At 43.0% G+C, this 17757-nt stretch overlaps 1 protein-coding gene across 1 annotated transcript in view; it reads right to left on the reverse strand.

Moving 5' to 3' along the window:
- The window catches only part of COL24A1 (collagen type XXIV alpha 1 chain), a 167683-nt gene that overhangs the window by 122353 nt on the left and 27573 nt on the right, over positions 1 to 17757 (reverse strand). Inside the window, exons 4-9 of the mRNA XM_083510891.1 lie at positions 16600 to 16653; positions 12824 to 12877; positions 7624 to 7677; positions 6740 to 6793; positions 2432 to 2476; positions 287 to 340 (exon numbers count right to left, since the gene is read on the reverse strand). Of these exons, the coding sequence (XP_083367017.1) occupies positions 287 to 340; positions 2432 to 2476; positions 6740 to 6793; positions 7624 to 7677; positions 12824 to 12877; positions 16600 to 16653 (315 nt within the window). The remainder of the gene's footprint in view (positions 1 to 286; positions 341 to 2431; positions 2477 to 6739; positions 6794 to 7623; positions 7678 to 12823; positions 12878 to 16599; positions 16654 to 17757) is intronic.

Consider the following 17757-nt stretch of genomic DNA (forward strand, 5'->3'; position numbering starts at 1 on the left):
GGCAGCCATGTTGGGAGCGTTTCACCCCAGGGAGCTAGGGGGTGATGGGCCACAACCACTGTCCACCCCAGGACCAGGTGAGCGGTCATTCTTTTATAACTGCTGTGAATAAACCGTGCAAAGAAACCAACAAACTTAAACAGAATAGAGCAATAGACAAATTATTGTGGGATTGTAATCGTGACTGTATTTTTATTTTATTTTTTAAAAAGAAGAAAATCTGATTATTTGGGTATGTAGTAAAAAAATAATGTGATAGTTTAGGTTTGAAGTATAGTTACTGCACCTGCCTGCCAGGGTAACCTGGAGCCCCAGGGTTGCCAGCCATTCCTAGAATTCCCTGAATTGAAGAAAAGGGGTGGGGGGAAGAAGAATTAATGCATTTTCTCACTTGTAGGTAAGGCCTAAACGTTCAATTCAAGGCTGCCTTTCACGTAACTTACAGAAAATGTCAATCCTGTGCATCAACATGATAACTCAACCAAGCAATGGAACATGTATCTCAACAGTTAGTGGGCAGAAGAGGAGGGCCGTGACATTCAGTGGTGAAATGCGAGACACAGGCTGATTCATGAGGGAAACTGTTAGACCACTTTTCGGAAAAAGTGAAACATGGAAGATTCCCTCGGGGGACAGTGATTTATAATGCAGATTACAGAAACTGAGCCTGAGCTTGGTCATACGATTGCTATTTACATGGGGTGGGGGGAACCATGTGAGAAGGTTTTCAATATCTACATAAGCATTTACTCAATGCTGTCTGCTGTCAGGTACCCCGGTGCAATAGTTCAGAAGCCAAGTTAAATGGCTGTTTTGCGGCTCAAAACCCCACTAGGTGGTAGGATTTGAGGTGATCTGAGAAGATTTCTGCATGGGAGCAGCTAAGCGGACAAGGATGTCAGGGAAGTAGGGAAATGAACCTGCAATAGATTCTGGCAAAAGTACCACCACCGCCCGTCACAGTTCAGAGTCTGCATTTTTTCCATTCACCTGGCCTGCATCCAGGTGAGTCACTGCAGCATCCTGGGACCAAGAGCGGGAGAGACACAGCGATTACACCATAATAGTTTGCTGACTTTGCTGAGGCCCTTTCCTCTGTCCTGCTATACTGCAGTGACTCACCTGGATGCAGGCCAGGTGAATGGTGCAGCCACATCACACTGTCTGCCACTGATGAAAATGCTGTTTCAGAAGATTATAAAATGCTTAAAGACAGGAAAATATTCTAACTTGACTAACTGGGGATAGAAGCTGCCTGTTAGATAGATGCTCCCTGCATCCAGTCTAGCACTGCGAAGGGAACCTAGGTAGTGATGTCTCCCAGATACATCCTTACCAATTTTCCACATATGAACCTTATTCTCATACAGATAACACAGCTGATTCTCAGGCAACCATTTGTTGTAAAAAGAATGTCTGGTCTACAAATAATAATAATAATAGCCCACCCTGGCAGAATTAAGCATAATTTACAACCAGCTCATTCGCCACCTCCATCCAGGGCAGGGCTAATTAATCTCTGGTCCACAGGCAAATTTGGCCCACCAGGCGGCTTTTCCCCAACTAACCACATTTGCCATCGTACATGACATCAGATCTGGCACAGGAAGAGGCATGTCTGACAAGGCAAACTTGGGAGGCTTAAAGTGTGCTCCCAATGGAGCAGTGGCTAGGGAAACCATCTGATGGGCAGCAGAGACAAAACCTGATGAAGTGAGTGCACATCCCAAATTTGGGATTTCAAAGCACCCAGTCACATCAGATATGTGACAGGTGGGCAGCCCTGTCCTGACGGCCAAAAAAAATGTTCCCCACCCCCCAATTGAGGACAAAACAGCAACAAATAAACAACACCATAACTAATTCCTGTCTCCAATCCAAGTAAGGCCTTACTCTTCACCGGTACAGCCTTTCACATTGAGTGGCATTTCATGGTATTCTAGTTACCACCCAACAATACATCATCTGCTACATCAATGGTGGCCAAACTTGGCCCTCCAGCTGTTTTGGGACTACAGTTCCCATCATCCCTGACCACTGTTCCTGTTATCTAGGGATGATGGGAGTTGTAGTCCAAAAAGAGCTGGAGGGCCAAGTTTGGCCACCACTGTGCTACATCATGTATTCCTAAAATGTCTCTGAAGTATCTGAAGGTTGGTCCAACTAGCTCAAAATTATCTACTGTGACTAGCAGTGGTGCTCAGATGCCAGAATCTTCCCCAGTCCCGTTTTTCTGAAATCCTTCTAGCTGGCATTGCCAGAGATTGAAACTAGTCCCTTACTCATGCAAAGGATGCTCTACCACTGAACTTTGGTTCCTCCAAAAATTGCCTATGGTATCAGCCTCACTTTCCCAAACTCTGGCACAAAGTGCTTATTAAATGAGAGATGCATTATAAGAGATGCATCAGATTGTGACTGGACTACTTACTTGCTCCCCACGTGGCCCCGGTGGTCCTGGATACCCCATGGGACCCTACAGGTATGAAAGATAAATGTTTCAATGAATGCTGAAATGATCATACACACACATCAGGTATCGGCACTCTGCTTCCCCCTCTCCTCCGCACCCTTAAGCAAAGAAAATTTTGCCAAGCCTATTTTCATCTGATATCAATATAGCTTAGTTTTAACAGCTGGCGTCTGAAAAGACAAGTCTACTGGTGAGAAATGGGGAGACACTTGTATCTCCATACTCTTTATCAACTTCTTGATATGCCAACCTGAAATCAAGCAGAGGTTTGCATTAAGTAACACGTAGATGAAAAAGACCTCCAGGAGCAATCTGCTTGTAATTACTGAATGCTGGATCCGGTCCAGGCAGTTTCCCCCCATTCCAAATCCTTTTCGCAACACTCTGAGTAATACTGTGAGGTAGCTATAAAGAAGTTTTTCACAGACAGCTCCAAGAAGCTATCTAGGAAAAAAGATTAATTAAGATAATTTTTCACACATAAAAGAAAACATCAATATTCCGATAAATTTGGAATATTCAACAAGCCAGCTTAAGCAAGCTGTTGTCTCACTACTTAAATAGCATTGTCCTAAACTGTATTATAGAGAATTACTGCTGTTTAAGAAAGTGAACTAAACCTGTAAATTTTACTGTCTGGCTTTGGGAAAATAATGCGAGTTGAGAAAGTTTATGATCACCAAAAAAACCAAAATTACACTCTGATCAATACTTTGCTATTTCTATTCTTATAAGGGGCGAGGAATTCATTCCATTGTAGGGTCCACCTGCTCATCTCACCAATTTCCCTCTTCTTCCATACAAAAGAGCCCAAGGTATGTTGCGGCAGTTGTACCCAAAAAAGCACAAAATCCTTGGCATTCCGTTTGTAAGCACCTTTCAAACCATGGGTAGAAAAATTACCTTGTGTTATGCGCGCACACATGTGCACGCACACACACGGGTAGCTTTGGGATGGTGGGCAAAATGGCTGTTGGATGTACCCCTCCCCCCTCTACTGGTGACCCTAGCAAGCATACCTGGCAGCACTGGTAGGCAGCAGAAACAGCACCATCTCGCTGGGGCTGGGCCACTTTCATGTCTCATGATGCCCTGGAGCTACATGCTACATTGGGAGACACTGTGGAAAATCAAAATGGCAGCTGCCCAGTGCTCCTTGAAAAAATGTAGCAAGGGGCCCATGGCAGGCATCAGGCGTGGGACCTGCCAGGGTACTGGTGCCTTGACAGACACCCAAGGATTCCAGGTACTAACAACCAGTCCTTACACACACACATGAAGTGAGGAAACATGAAGCCAGCCACACTATAAAAAAGGCTAGTTTCTTTTTTAGCGCAATAGGTTAAAAAAAAAAGTGAGTGGGCTAGGTTTCAGCTCCTTCTCATTGGAGTCCCCCCAAGGACATGCAAATAAGTGTGAACTGCAAAGCGGATTACGTAAAATGAGGTATATTTTGCACATCCCCTGAACTTTTCTATTCTATTCAGGCACAGAAGTGACCCTGAAACTAGATAATCTGGGCCGTAATTTTCTGAACTTTAAAAAGACACACATAACGAAACACCTCTATGCATACAACTGATCGTGAACATTTTATTTCTATTTCATGATTATTTTATGTAAAAAAAAATCTAAATTACATTAAAACGTTTTACTTACAAGATAATGTACAAATTGAACATTTCCCCCACCATGTAACAATTGCACATTAAGCTTCCGTCTTGTAATATTTCAAGTTGTTAACTCATCTCTTGCTTACAGTTCTGCTTAATTAAGCATATTATATTTGTTCTGTGTCTGGAATAGATTCTAGAAGCAACAGTGAGGAGCAGTACGTTTAATTGCTGCTTCCAAAAAATTGATTCAGATGCTTTTTACAGTCAAACCAGCCCAACTTTGTCTATAGAGTCCAGACTTCACATCCAGCATGAGGAAAAGTGCACCCAAATTACACCCAAAGAACCCCAAATGCATGCCTTCCACATATACTGTAGAACTTCAGCTGCAGCCCTTAACGCAGCATTGAATTCCTCTCTGGGAACGTCTCCTCTATGACTCTCACGGCTAGCTTTTGGAGAGGCAAGGGAAAGCTGCTTTGAGGAGGCAGATTTTAAATTTACTTTAGGTTCTTTAAGAGAACTATTTTGGTCAGCAAAGAAAGGAGCACGTGCTGACAAATATGATCATATCAATTTGCATTATGTCTGCAACCTTTAAAACAAACTAATTGCAACATGGTTAATTAATTTCACAGTTTACTGCAGCTGTAATCATGAAAAAGTAGGTCGGTTTTTGCCAAAATATAGACCAGATGTATTGGCTTAAACAATATAAAGAAGCATTGAAAGATACTTTTGTCTGTGTGCATTTTCTTGCATTACTCTGAATGGAAAATGAACGCTATTTATGTATATACATTTCATCAACATGTCATCAACAGCTCATCCACATTTTCCATTTGCATCTAGAAATGGGCATGTTAGGATTTTGGAGGAAAAAAATCTGTCCATGTGGAGTACATTTTTAGGTTCTGAAACTGACTGAAGGATAGGACGACACTATAGAGAAGTGTTCACATAAAATCACATTTGTGACTATTGCAGTCTGTACCTCAATCTGGCAGAGATGATATAAAATTTCTCTTTAAGATCACTTAAAGAGCGCACACCATTTTGGGATAATCTACATGCGTCGTTTTTGGAAGTGAGGAAGTTTTGAAATTATGTCTCCAAATAAAAAGCAGACTAACAGATCTTGAGACAAAAGCATGGTCACCAACATGTTTTAATTGGATTCATTAAGCCTAACAATAAGAACATATTTCCTTGTTCGACACGTTATTATTGTTTAGCCCAGGGGTGCCCAAACCTTTTTCAAAAAGGGCCAGAAGTGAACATGTGTGAGGGCCGACCAAAGTTGTTGAGCTTTTTTAGGATTTGACACCAATAAATAAACTGCCACAAGACCCGGATAAATCCAGTCAGATTTGGCCCCTGAAACAGATTTTGGACATGCTTGGTTTAGCCAATAACTTTTTCCTCATCTTCCCATCACCCCTCATATTTGAACTTCATAATTTTTTTCTACAGTAGCCAAGGCACCATGAAAGAATTTTACTACAGAAATTACTGCTCAAACTCTATGGTAAAGTGAATAAAAGCACATTTAAAAGATTTTGGTTCTTGTGATGTATGAAAGCTATTTCGATGGATAAACATGCATCACCCCTGTGGTTTTAGAACATAACTTACATTGGAACTTTTAAAGGACCACTGCAGCACGTACTTCCAGTAAATCTACAGGCAGCCCTGCTATTTTCTACTCAGATGGTAGAGGAAATGGGAAAGGACAGAACTATAGTTTTGTTCAGTTCAAAATGCTTCACTTTTTACAAGCAGCTCCTCATAGCAAGGTTAATTGATATCATTTGCTAAATTAGCACACAGATGTGGCAAAGATCTCTACACTGCCAGCCTAGAAAGCATGTCAACTGTGGCACGAAGTAAATGACTATAGCACTAAATTTCAGTGCTGAGAAATTAAAACAACTGCAATTCCATTTCTTGTTTGCTGCCGCGTACAGTGGAGAAAATGCCTTCCATAAGCGTTCATTTACCTAACCTCTGTGACAAAAACTAAAACAGAACAAGCTTGAGGATCCCATGGCAATCAGTCACAGAAGGGACATTAGATCCCCGCAAAATCAAATATTGGAACAAAATTCCACTTGTTGAATTCCCACAATCTCATGTTTTCCAAAGTTGGCGCATTCAAAAAACTGACATTTCTGTAGATTGGGTTTTGTGGCAAATTATTTTTTAAAAGGCTTCTGGAAAAAGATATTGATCAAGATTTGAGAGCCACAATCGTCACCGAACAATTACGCTCTGATCCAAAATTTTAAAATTCCCTCCAGTAGCACCTTAGAGACCAACTAAGTTAGTTATTGGTATGAGCTTTTGTGTGCATGCACACTTCTTCAGATACACATCAATAACAAACTTAGCTGGTCTCTAAGGTGCTACTGGAATGAATTTTTAAATTTTGTTTCAACTATGGCAGACCTACCTGTAACTAGAGCTCTGATCCAAAGCTCTGTTTGCTCACTAACAATCTTATTCATGGGCAGCTTTGCACCAGTCTGTAAGGAAACCCTTCCACACACTGAAACTCTGTGTGTACATAAGCCTCGAGCATTCTGTTTGTAGACTTCCAGTAATAGAACTGAAAGTTAATAATAATAATAATAATAACAAAACACCTTACCTTTTCACCTTTGATGCCTACAAGGCCTGGCAAGCCTATTAGTCCTGTATCGCCCTGTAATTTCAGAATTCAAACAATTATTGTAACCTGTCACAATATTGGGGAGGGATGAAATCATAGCATGTCTAAGGCTGGAAGACATGATAAAGGCCACTATGTTCCCCTCCCTAAAGATAGAGCCAATGAGTCACCATAGGAGTCTCCCACCTCCCCAGCCTGTTCAACACAAGCAAACCCACACAACACCATTCACAGAATGCACAGAACCGGACTAAATCATCAGCAATATCTCCAAAAGACAATACAGGAGCCATATCTCCATGGCACAGTACATGCCTTGCATGCAGAAGGTTCAGGGTTCAATCCTTGGCATTCCCAGTGAGGAAAAATTCTTTTCTATTGCTACCTGGATACTTTTTCAAGCAAGAGACTACCAATTGAACCTGGAGCATTCTATGACTTAGCTAGGTTGCCCACCATCCCACCTTATTTCCCCAGAACTCTGATTTACATGAGCGCCGTTGAATATATTGAAACGAGATTTGTGCTGATCTAGCACCATTTTCTGAACAATGTAGCTAGGGTTATTAGGTTTTCCAGATACAGATTCAGATGGAGCTTCAAGGCAAGAAAGGGTATTTCCACACTTGCTTTTGATGTCTGCTTTAACACAACTCTGACTTTGGCACTAGTTCTGATTTGTATCTAACAATAAAATATAAATGTTTTCCTCCAATCTGCAAATCCCCCAGTATAAACAAGCTACCTGTAGTTTATTACTGAAAACATTCAGGAGAGACTTAAATTTTATGTCATGAGTACAAGAATATCGGCAAGATTTCAAACGTTTGTGGAGATGGCTCTCAAAAAATTAAACTAGTTACCTTTTCCCCACGTTTTGCTTGTCCTGGGGAGAATCCTGGATCACCTTTGGGACCCTGTGGTTGAGAAATTAAATAAAGAGTTAAAAACAAGAAGAAGAAGACGAAGAAGAAGAAGAAGAGGAGGAGGAGGAGGAGGTTTGGGTTTGATATCCTGCCTTTCACTCCCTTTAAGGAGTCTCAAAGCGGCTAACATTCTCCTTTCCCTTCCTCCCCCACCAACAAACACTCTGTGAGGTGAGTGGGGCTGAGAGACTTCAGAGAAGTGTGACTAGCCCAAGGTCACCCAGCAGCTGCATGTGGAGGAGCGGAGACACGAACCCGGTTCCCCAGATTACGAGACTACCGCTCTTAACCACAACACCACCACAACAACATATGATTGCTATCATTACTTAGGAGATACAGATAATTTGCTTCAACATGGTATAATGTCTAAAACGTGCCCAGGATTTTAACTGAATTTATATCTACTTTTTTTGTATGTTTACTGTTGCTACAATAATTGTTTTTGTTTCTGATGTTTTTGATCTGTTTTATATTTGTTTCATGTTCTCTTTTGTAAGATACCTTGAAAATCTAGATTAATAAAATTAAGATATTTTTTTTAAAAAAATGGTATAATGGAAATCAACTAATAAAGTAGGCCATTGTGTCCCAAAATTAATGCCATACATCAATGGTTTTACACCTGCATTTACCATGTCAGAACCTCTGGAGTTTTTTTTTAAATGGATGACTTGGGTTTCACATCTACAAGAATGCAGCAAAGTACCGTATTTTCTGCTCTATAAGACTCACTTTTTCCCTCCTAAAAAGTAAGGGGAAATGCGTGTGCGTCTTATGGAGCAAATGCAGGCTGCGCAGCTATCCCAGAAGCCAGAACAGCAAGAGGGATTGCTGCTTTCACTGCGCAGCAATCCCTCTTGCTGTTCTGGCTTCTGAGATTCAGAATATTTTTTTTCTTGTTTTCCTCCTCCAAAAACTAGGTGCGTCTTGTGGTCTGGTGCGTCTTATAGAGCGAAAAATACGGTATATATTTCTGGCCTCTGCAAACTAGTTTAAACTTAACCAATATAGTACAGTGGTGCCTCGCAAGACGAAATTAATTCGTTCCGCAAGTTTTTTCTTCTTGCGAGTTTTTCGTCTTGCGAAGCACGGTTTCCCATAGGAATGCATTGAAAATCAATTAATGCGTTCCTAGGGAAACCGCTTGCCAGGCTGGCGGTGCGGAGAAGGGCTTTTCTCCCCACCGCAAGCCTTCAGCACAGGTACGGGAACAGAGGGGAAGGCGCGCAGCGCTTTCCCTCTGTTCCCGGGGCTTGCGTGGGAGGAGGGTTTTTCCTCCCCACCGCCAACATTCAGAACAGCATTCTGAATGTTGGCGGTGGGAAGGAAAACCCTTCTCCCACCCCAAGTCTTCAGGACAGCCATCCGAAGGCTGGCGCGGGGAGAAGGTCTCTCCGCCCCCCCCCACGCCAGGCTTCGGTGCATCCTTCAGAGGCTGCTGCCATAGTCACGCGTCACTTCTCCAGCTGGGAGAGGGTCGCGGGGCTATGGCTTCTTTAGCCCCGCGCGCGCTCTCCCGGCTGGAGAGGTGACGGGCGCCTATGGAGGCTCCTGCCATAGGCGCGCGTCACCTGGGAGAGGGTCGCGGGGGGCTTCTTTAGCCCCGCGCGCGCTCTCCCGGCAGGAGAGGTGACGGGCGCCTATGGAGGCTCCTGCCATAGGCGCCCGTCACCTCTCCAGCCGGGAGAGCGCGCGCGGGGCTAAAGAAACCCCCCGCGACCCTCTCCCAGCTGGAGAAGTGACGCGCGCCTATGGCAGGAACCTCCATAGGCGCCCGTCACCTCTCCAGCCGGGAGAGCGCGCGCGGGGCTAAAGAAACCCCCCGCGACCCTCTCCCGGCTGGAGAAGTGACGCGCGCCTATGGAGGCTCCTGCCATAGGCGTGCGTCACTTCTCCAGCCGGGAGAGGGTCGTGGGGGGCTGGTTTAGCCCCGCGCGCGCTCTCCCGGCTGGAGAGGTGACGGGCGCCTATGGAGGCTCCTGCCATAGGCGCGCGTCACCTCTCCAGCCGGGAGAGGGTCGCGGGGGGCTGGTTTAGCCCCGCGCGCGCTCTCCCGGCTGGAGAGGTGACGGGCGCCTATGGAGGCTCCTGCCATAGGCGCGCGTCACTTCTCCAGCCGGGAGAGGGTCGCGGGGGGCTGGTTTAGCCCCGCGCGCGCTCTCCCGGCTGGAGAGGTGACGGGCGCCTATGGAGGTTCCTGCCATAGGCGCGCGTCACATCTCCAGCCGGGAGAGGGTCGCGGGGGGTTTCTTTAGCCCCGCGCGCGCTCTCCCGGTTGGAGAGGTGACGCGCACCTATGGAGGCTCCTGCCATAGGCGCGCATCACCCGGGAGAGTGTCGCGGGGGGGCTGCTTTAGCCCCACGCGCGCGCTCTCCCAGCTGGAGAGGTGACGCTCGGCTATGGAGGCTCCTGCCATAGGCGCGCGTCACCTGGGAGAGGGCCGCGGGGCTATGGCTTCTTTAGCCCCGCGCGCGCTCTCCCGGTTGGAGAGGTGACGCTCGGCTATGGAGGCTCCTGCCATAGGCGCGCGTCACCTGGGAGAGATTTCCCTATGGGCTTTCGTCTTGCGAAGCAAGCCCATAGGGAAATTCGTTTTGCGAAGCACCTCCAAAACGGAAAAAAACTTTCGTCTAGCGGGTTTTCCGTTTTGCGAGGCGTTCGTCTTGCGGGGTACCACTGTACCAGAAATTATCTGAAACACACATTTCGTCATAGTTGTTGAATAGGCATGCAAAATGGTTCTGTGGCTGCAATCCCAAACACAGTTGCAAGGAAGTAGGCTCCATTGAACACAATAAGTAAATCTGAATAATACTACACCATTAAGTCTCTACATATTATTACAATTGGAAGAACAGGGGTGATTAAAAAGTGTTCGGCACCCTGAATCAGTATGTCGAGACCTACAGATTCTTAGCAGTAATTTGAGCAGCAACTGGCACTGAGGCAACACTAGCTTTCCATGGAGCTACAACTTCCTCAATGTGAGTTTTGGTGATACAGTCACCAGTTGCCAGGCAGAAGCAACATCTGATAAACAACAGGCACAATGCCTGCACTACATCCAATGGTGTTTGGTCCAAATTCTAATTCTCATCGGGGATTTTTTTTTTTTATGATGCCACTACTCGTATATTGATAAAACTGCTGTGGGTGCCAGCCCAAAATGGCTGCCATGGGGCGACCAAACTAGAGGTGCTGACAGTGACTACTGTCACAAAAAAGCACTGCCTATTCTGGATGTCTCTGGTGGTTTTTCCCCCAATTACTTCTCTCATTCACTAACTCAATCACCATTCTTCCCTTTTTCCTCTTCTGTTATTTCCTGGGTTTGGGTCATAGAAGGAGTAGTATATGTTGCTTTGTTTTGCATTCTAATAATATATATATGCCATGACATGTTCCGTTTTGTGTACGTCCAAATCCAGAAAAAAGGCAGCTGATGGATTTTGTCAGTACTAAAGAGGAACAAAAACCCCTGAAGGATATAGTAATAATGTCAATCAAAAAAACAGTAAAGGATGAGAAGGAACATCACAACTTGCTTCCTGCTCCCTCCTACAGCAGGCAAAGTGCCAACATCCAGGTTTCAACCTCGCATTAACCAGTTTATTTATTTTAGGCAACAGGCCAGAAATAAGACCAAAAATAAAACTATACAATGCACCATAATCTTTACACGCATGATAGCAAATGACCTAAGTAACCCCTGAAAGTTTTAACCTCAGTCAGCTGTCAATAAACAGGGGACAGCAATGAAATGGAAGGTAGTGGGACTTGGCTCTTTGTACATTTAGTTTGCCCTAGAATGGTTTGTTCAGATGAGAGGAACTATGTGTGTCTGCCTGAGCAACAGCTAGTCTCTGAACTCCATTCACGATTTGCTGTATCTCTTGTCTGAACTAAATAGCTTGCAAACTGACAGCTTGCTCCAGTCAAAGGGAAGTGGCATTAAACAGATGTCTCTAAAACAATAGCTATCACCTCTCATAGCCTTCACACAGGAGGGGGGGGGGCGATGCTTGTACAAATTAAATGAAAACAAACAAACACCTGGTAATGTTAGAACCAGTAATGTTAGAAACACTGGTTTTGGTGAAGCCAACATTTCACCTCAAAATACGAGCGACCTGGTCACTGAAGAACGTCATAGAATATGTCCAACAAGCAGCTTGCAACGGCTTCCGATTGGTCTGTCTATATTTTAACTCACCGTAAAACCCACACAGATAGAACTAGTGAACTTTGCATATTCCACTTACCTGCTCTTAAAACACCAGATGCTAATAAGAGGGCGCCCCAACAATCATGGGCTACTTTGTTTTACAATGTCAAATTGTGAGAGCCTTATTTGATATATTTTCTTGGCCCGGGGCAATTTTTAACACCTGTCACTACAGGTCAGATTCCTGCCATGAGGAATCACACTAAAACAAATCATGGTTGGGGCTGCGTTTCCCCCCACCCCACCCCCTCCAACGTATCTATCAAACTGTTATAACTAAATATGAGCTGAAGGCATTCCACAACGGCACAAATCTGTCCAAAACTATTTACATAGCTTGCGCTCCTCTGGTTTGAGTTCGGAGCCGCTTACTAGGCCTTAATCTATCAAAGCTTAACACTGTCTTTCCAGTTTAACCACCACTGAACCTTTGACGCAGTTTGGTGACGTTTTCCATCTGAAACGGTTCTCTCTTACAAAAATTAATGATGACTTAAAGGAGCAAAATCCATATCAATATTTAATTCTTTGGGCATTTTTTTGAATTCTACAGTACTGTCTGTTTGCGCTCAGTCTTGCACTTGTTCAGGGAAGTTTTTAATATTTAACGCTGTATTGTTTTTAACACTTGATTGGGAGCCGCCCAGAGTGGCTCCATCAGCCAGATGGTCGGGGTATAAATACTAAATCATCATCATCATCATCATCATCATTATTATTATTATTATTATTGCACTTCTGTTTACTAGCTATATTTGCTGACAACCATTTATTGTCAGGACTTCATTTATAAACCAAATACATGACTCTCATTAATTTCTGTGCAAGCAGGTTTTAACCATTCCAAACATGGACATATCAGAATAGCATTGGATTCACACAGTAGTTTTGTTTATGTGTTAGCATACCTTGGGACCAGGCAGCCCCGGTAGCCCTGGGTTCCCGTGTGGACCTGGAATACCCTACAGAAAGCGAGAGAAAAGGTTACACAAAATAGTAAGAGTAAAGGAGTGCTTTGTGTAAAAAATAACAAACAGCCGTTCTGAAAGATCATTAGTTCAGTAGTCAATAGTGTATGGGGGGGTTCTCCAAAAAAAGCCCCAAACAAGTTAATAACCCGCTAACTGCCTTATTCCCTATATTATTTAGTTGCTATTATTGTGATTATTATGGTTATGATTATCCTCTCTTTCTCCATTGAACAGACCCAATAAAACAGTTCTCAATAAAAAAGGTTCATTTAAACTATCTCTACTTTACCTTTCTACCTGAAATACCCAGGCCAGCCAATGAAACGTACTCAAATAAAAACGCAGTAATAATAAAAAATTTAAAAAGAAAAATCCTAATAAAACACATCAGGTGAACTGCAGCAAAAGAATAGTTATCGAAAGTTTCTCCCTTCTCCCCTCACAGACTGAATGCCAACTCAAAGCTAGTTAAGCGTTGAAAGAACATAGGACATCTAGCATATGTCTCTGGAGAGGGAAGCCTGAGAGATACCACTGAGAAAGAGTTGTTCTACACACCATTCACAGGGCCTCTTACAGCACGAGCAACTGGTTCAGGGCCTCCGTTGATAAGCATAGTAAAATGGACATGCTCAAGCAATACAAATAGATGAAGAGAATAAAAAAATATATAGCAGCGTATCCACAGAGGTCTTCTCTGGAATATGATTCAACAATATATGATTTCTTTACCGCTGCCTGATTGGGTTGGATTTTTATACAATGAACTTTGTTTGTTTGTTTTAGATTGTTGCTTTCCCCTGTTTAGCTATTCTTTGTTTAACTGGTGCATAGAGTTGTACAATAAATAAAAGAAAAACAGGCAAAGCAGGGTTATTCCATTCACACAATTGGCCCTCCTTGATTAACAAACTAGGCCTAAGTGAGGCCACCATGTTTATGGCACCCTCAACTGTCAAGTCAGTAGAGGGGCCAACCTCATCCTTTGTTTCAGTCTTTCAGTCTACCCCCAGCTATTTCTACATATTCTCTTCCAATACGCAAATGGCTGGTTTATGTGGCCCTGTATCATCACCCTGCTCAGCAAGATCCTAGTGATTTATTTAACTTTCAACTTGGCCCCCACCACGTTAAGTAATAGATCATGAAGAAGAAGCAGTAGCCGGTGGTAGGGTAGGATTGCTAAGTCGCCCCTGGAAGCTGGATAGAAAAGGGGCAACAGTGAAGTGCAAAAGTGCCTGAGGAGCCAACCTGGCATTCCTACTGGCACAGTGGCACTGAGACACCCCCTTCTCTGCCCAAGTAGTACCAACTCAGTCAGAGAGAGGTCAGATGAATGGCACAGCCCCACCACACTACCCGGGACTGAGTAATAGTAATGTAATATATTATCATTATCGTTATCATACCGCTTTATATTTTTCAAGGAGGGAAAAACCTCAAAGGGGCTCACAATCTACATTAAACCATCAAATGGAAGAAGCCGAAATAAAACATCAATGAAGAAAGTCAAACACAAAGCAACACAAGTTAACGAAAAATATCTTTTAACATTTCAGAGAAAACCTTGCTAAAGGAAGTCAAATGTAAGATGTGCACTTAAAACACAATTAGCAAGAGAATGATAAATTATCAGAGGTTCAACATGTTGTATATTTCCCCCCAGTAAAAATAAAACATAAATATAGAGAGAGGGGTCAGCAGGAAGTGTTCTGCTCCTACCCAAATAGAAGTGTGTGGATGAAAAGTAGAACCCCATAGTTCTATTGGTAATGTATATAAATATAAGTATATGTTTGAACAGAGATGCTATTCAAACATATTCAATTCAATTTCTGGATATGTTTCACTTATGCTAGTTCAAGTAACTTTCCACACACTCGTGCAAGTCTTGATTTATGAAAATGAGATGAAATAATCAAGTCCCAGTGATTTCAGCAACACCAAATTCCAGATCATTATGCTAATCCAGAAAGATTAATTAATCCATGTGCAGAAACATGCTCCTTTGTATAGAGGCCACCTGTTAGGAATGGGTCCAAATTCAATGAGAGTGCTGTGGAGTTCTGTGCCATGTGCGTTTCTGCACCACATATGCTCAGCCCAAATAATCAGTCAGTGCAGCCAACTCTGATACTGCTGATCGTTGTTGGAATCTTTTTTCTCTTCCCTCTCCTTACAGCAGTTAATAAGGGCTGCCAAAATTGACACCTTCAGTTATTTGGCAAGGAGATCTTCACATGCAGCTTGCCAATACACGTGGGAATCTCTGCATCAGTGCCATTGTTTACTTGATGAGTTAGTTTTTGCTAATTATAACATGCTGAAAGGTACTTCTTAAATATGTCAACTCATTTGCAACTAACGGTCTTGCCATTGGAACGTCAAAATGTGGGTGACATATTCAGGTAAATTTTAGGGATTTTTAAAGGAAATTTCAGGGATAACCCAGGGATGTACAAGAGAAAAAGCACTGGTGAAAAAAAATCATAAAGTGCTATAACTTGCAGTATCAGAAGTGGGAAGTGTTACTCTAAAATAAAATAAGCTTGGAGTTTGTAACATACTCAGAATTGCACTGTTAAAAACAGCCATGCTTGAATAGGCAAAAAACAAGATCAAGTAAACAGCTGTCAAATGCTTCAGGATTTTTTTACTTGTCTTGTTTTGTGTGAAATCATCAAAGTGTCCTTTAACTTCATTTTCATGTGAGAAATTCCATAAACCGGTGAGGTTTTATTTTAGGTTAGAAATGGACAGAAATACGTAACTTTAACTAAAGGCATCTCCACATTGACTGGACTACTAAAGTGGCTGCATATTGACCCAAGTGGGCAAAGGATACAAATCAAAGATTAATGTTTAACGGATAAGCAGGATACTTATTTAATGGATCTCCTTTCCCCAAATTTTAGCTCCACATTCCCTCCTTCTCCACTTAAGAGCATAAGTTTATAAGAGGGCACTTCCAATTCAGTATCCTTTTCTTACAGTAGCAAACCAGATGTCCATGGAAAGTGTATTTCATTAAGAGCCTACTTCCTCTAATAATTTGACCACTGCCCCAAGAGTTGCCCAAATATTCAAAGCTCTCAGAGACAAAATCTACCAAATATTGCATTAAGTCAGATAAGCCACATTATGTGCTTTAATGCAACTTTGCTTAATTTCTATAATTGCAAAACGAGCTGTGTTGAAACAGAATTTAGGCTTTTCTTTCGAAAGGGTGCAATCCTGGGTATTTCAAGGGGTATTTAGAAGGTGTAGAATTTCCTTGCAGTCGTTCAAAGTATGACTGCATTATCCTGCTAATAAGGTACACTATATATTCCTAAGGCAGCTTTTCCTCTCTCCAGCTGTGGATAATTCCTCCTTCATTGTTTTTTACTCTCTAGCTCTGGAATGCAGTGATCTAGGAAGCCCACTCCCCTTCATTCCAACAACCAAATGAACATGACCTTTAGGTTGCAGAGTCACAGACGATGAGAAGACTGAAAAACATAAGGATTAGTGTAGCAGCAAACCAACGTTCAGTGGAAGTGCAAAGCAAAAAGTACTGCTTTGTCTATTTCTTATTTCAACACATGCCATATCATGATAATTAACAACAAAGCTTTCTGCACTTAATCTGTTATGAGAAGAGTCAGAGTTATAGCGTCCCATTTGATCATTAACGATCATGTTTTAGGAACAACAGATCAGCCTTTACTTACCCTCGGACCTCTTTTCCCTGCTGGACCAGGTAATCCTGGAGAACCTTGGGGTCCCTACAGGTAAACAAACAAACAAACAAACAAACAAACAAACAGGTTAAAGCTAACATCAAACAAATGAATGAACTCTGGCGACAAGTGTAACTCAACACATCCTATTTCGACAGCATTTAGACACACTGAATTGCATGAGATTATTTTTACTGTGTGTTCTTTGAAAGAGGAAAAGGCATTGCTGGAAATAACCACTGCAGTGGTTCTCACCATCCCTAACTATTGGCCATGCTGGCTGGGACTGATGAGAGTTGTAGCCCAAAATATCTGGAGGCCACCATATGGAGATTAAGATTGTGAAATGTTTAATCATAGAATCACAGAACTGAGTTGGAAGGGATCCCAAGTGTCATCTAGTCCAACCCCTGCAATGCAGGAAACTCAACTAGATTATACATGGCAGGTGGCTATTCAACCTCTGCTTAAAAGTTCCATTTGCAGCTTTTAAATCTGTGAACATCTACCCCCCCCTTTTAAAGATAAGAGGGACAAGAAAAACCAAATTTCTGAATTGTGAAAGTTAGTACAGAACCACAGAATGAAGATCACATTCTTCTCTCATCCCGACGCAAATCCCACTCTTGCAAAACAAGGACCTATGGCTGGAAGCTGCCTAAGAACAACTGTGCATATACAACTGCATTATCAGTCTTTGTGTCCCTTCTTTAAGAGGGATATTGCCATTTTCTGCCCAGGACTCTTGGTCACTTCTTACTCTTGTGGAGATCTATCCCTGAGCAGCAGCAGCTCTCTGCAAGATGAAGCAGAGATTAAGGGCCCCAACTGGGAATGGGGAGCAAGTGGCAACTCAACAGTACAGCAGTGCCTGCATAAGGTCCCATGTTCAAATCCCTGACATCTTCAACAAAAAGGATTAGGTAGCTGGAGCTACCCAAGGGAGGGCACTCCATAAGGGAGATGCTACTACTAAGAAGATGCGTTTTTGTGCTGTCACCAAGTGACAATCCAGTGGTCGTCAAATGACCAGAGGGTCTTCTCAGAAGGTATTATGAATTGCCAGGGAGGGGTGTCTGCAAGGTCCCTGGTGGTTCAGGGTTTCAGCAGCAAAACAAGTCCATCAGTAGTGGGTTAGATGGACCAAAT

Source organism: Podarcis liolepis (genome assembly GCF_965112155.1).
Source record: "Podarcis liolepis genome assembly, chromosome: 6".
Taxonomy (NCBI): domain Eukaryota; kingdom Metazoa; phylum Chordata; class Lepidosauria; order Squamata; family Lacertidae; genus Podarcis; species Podarcis liolepis.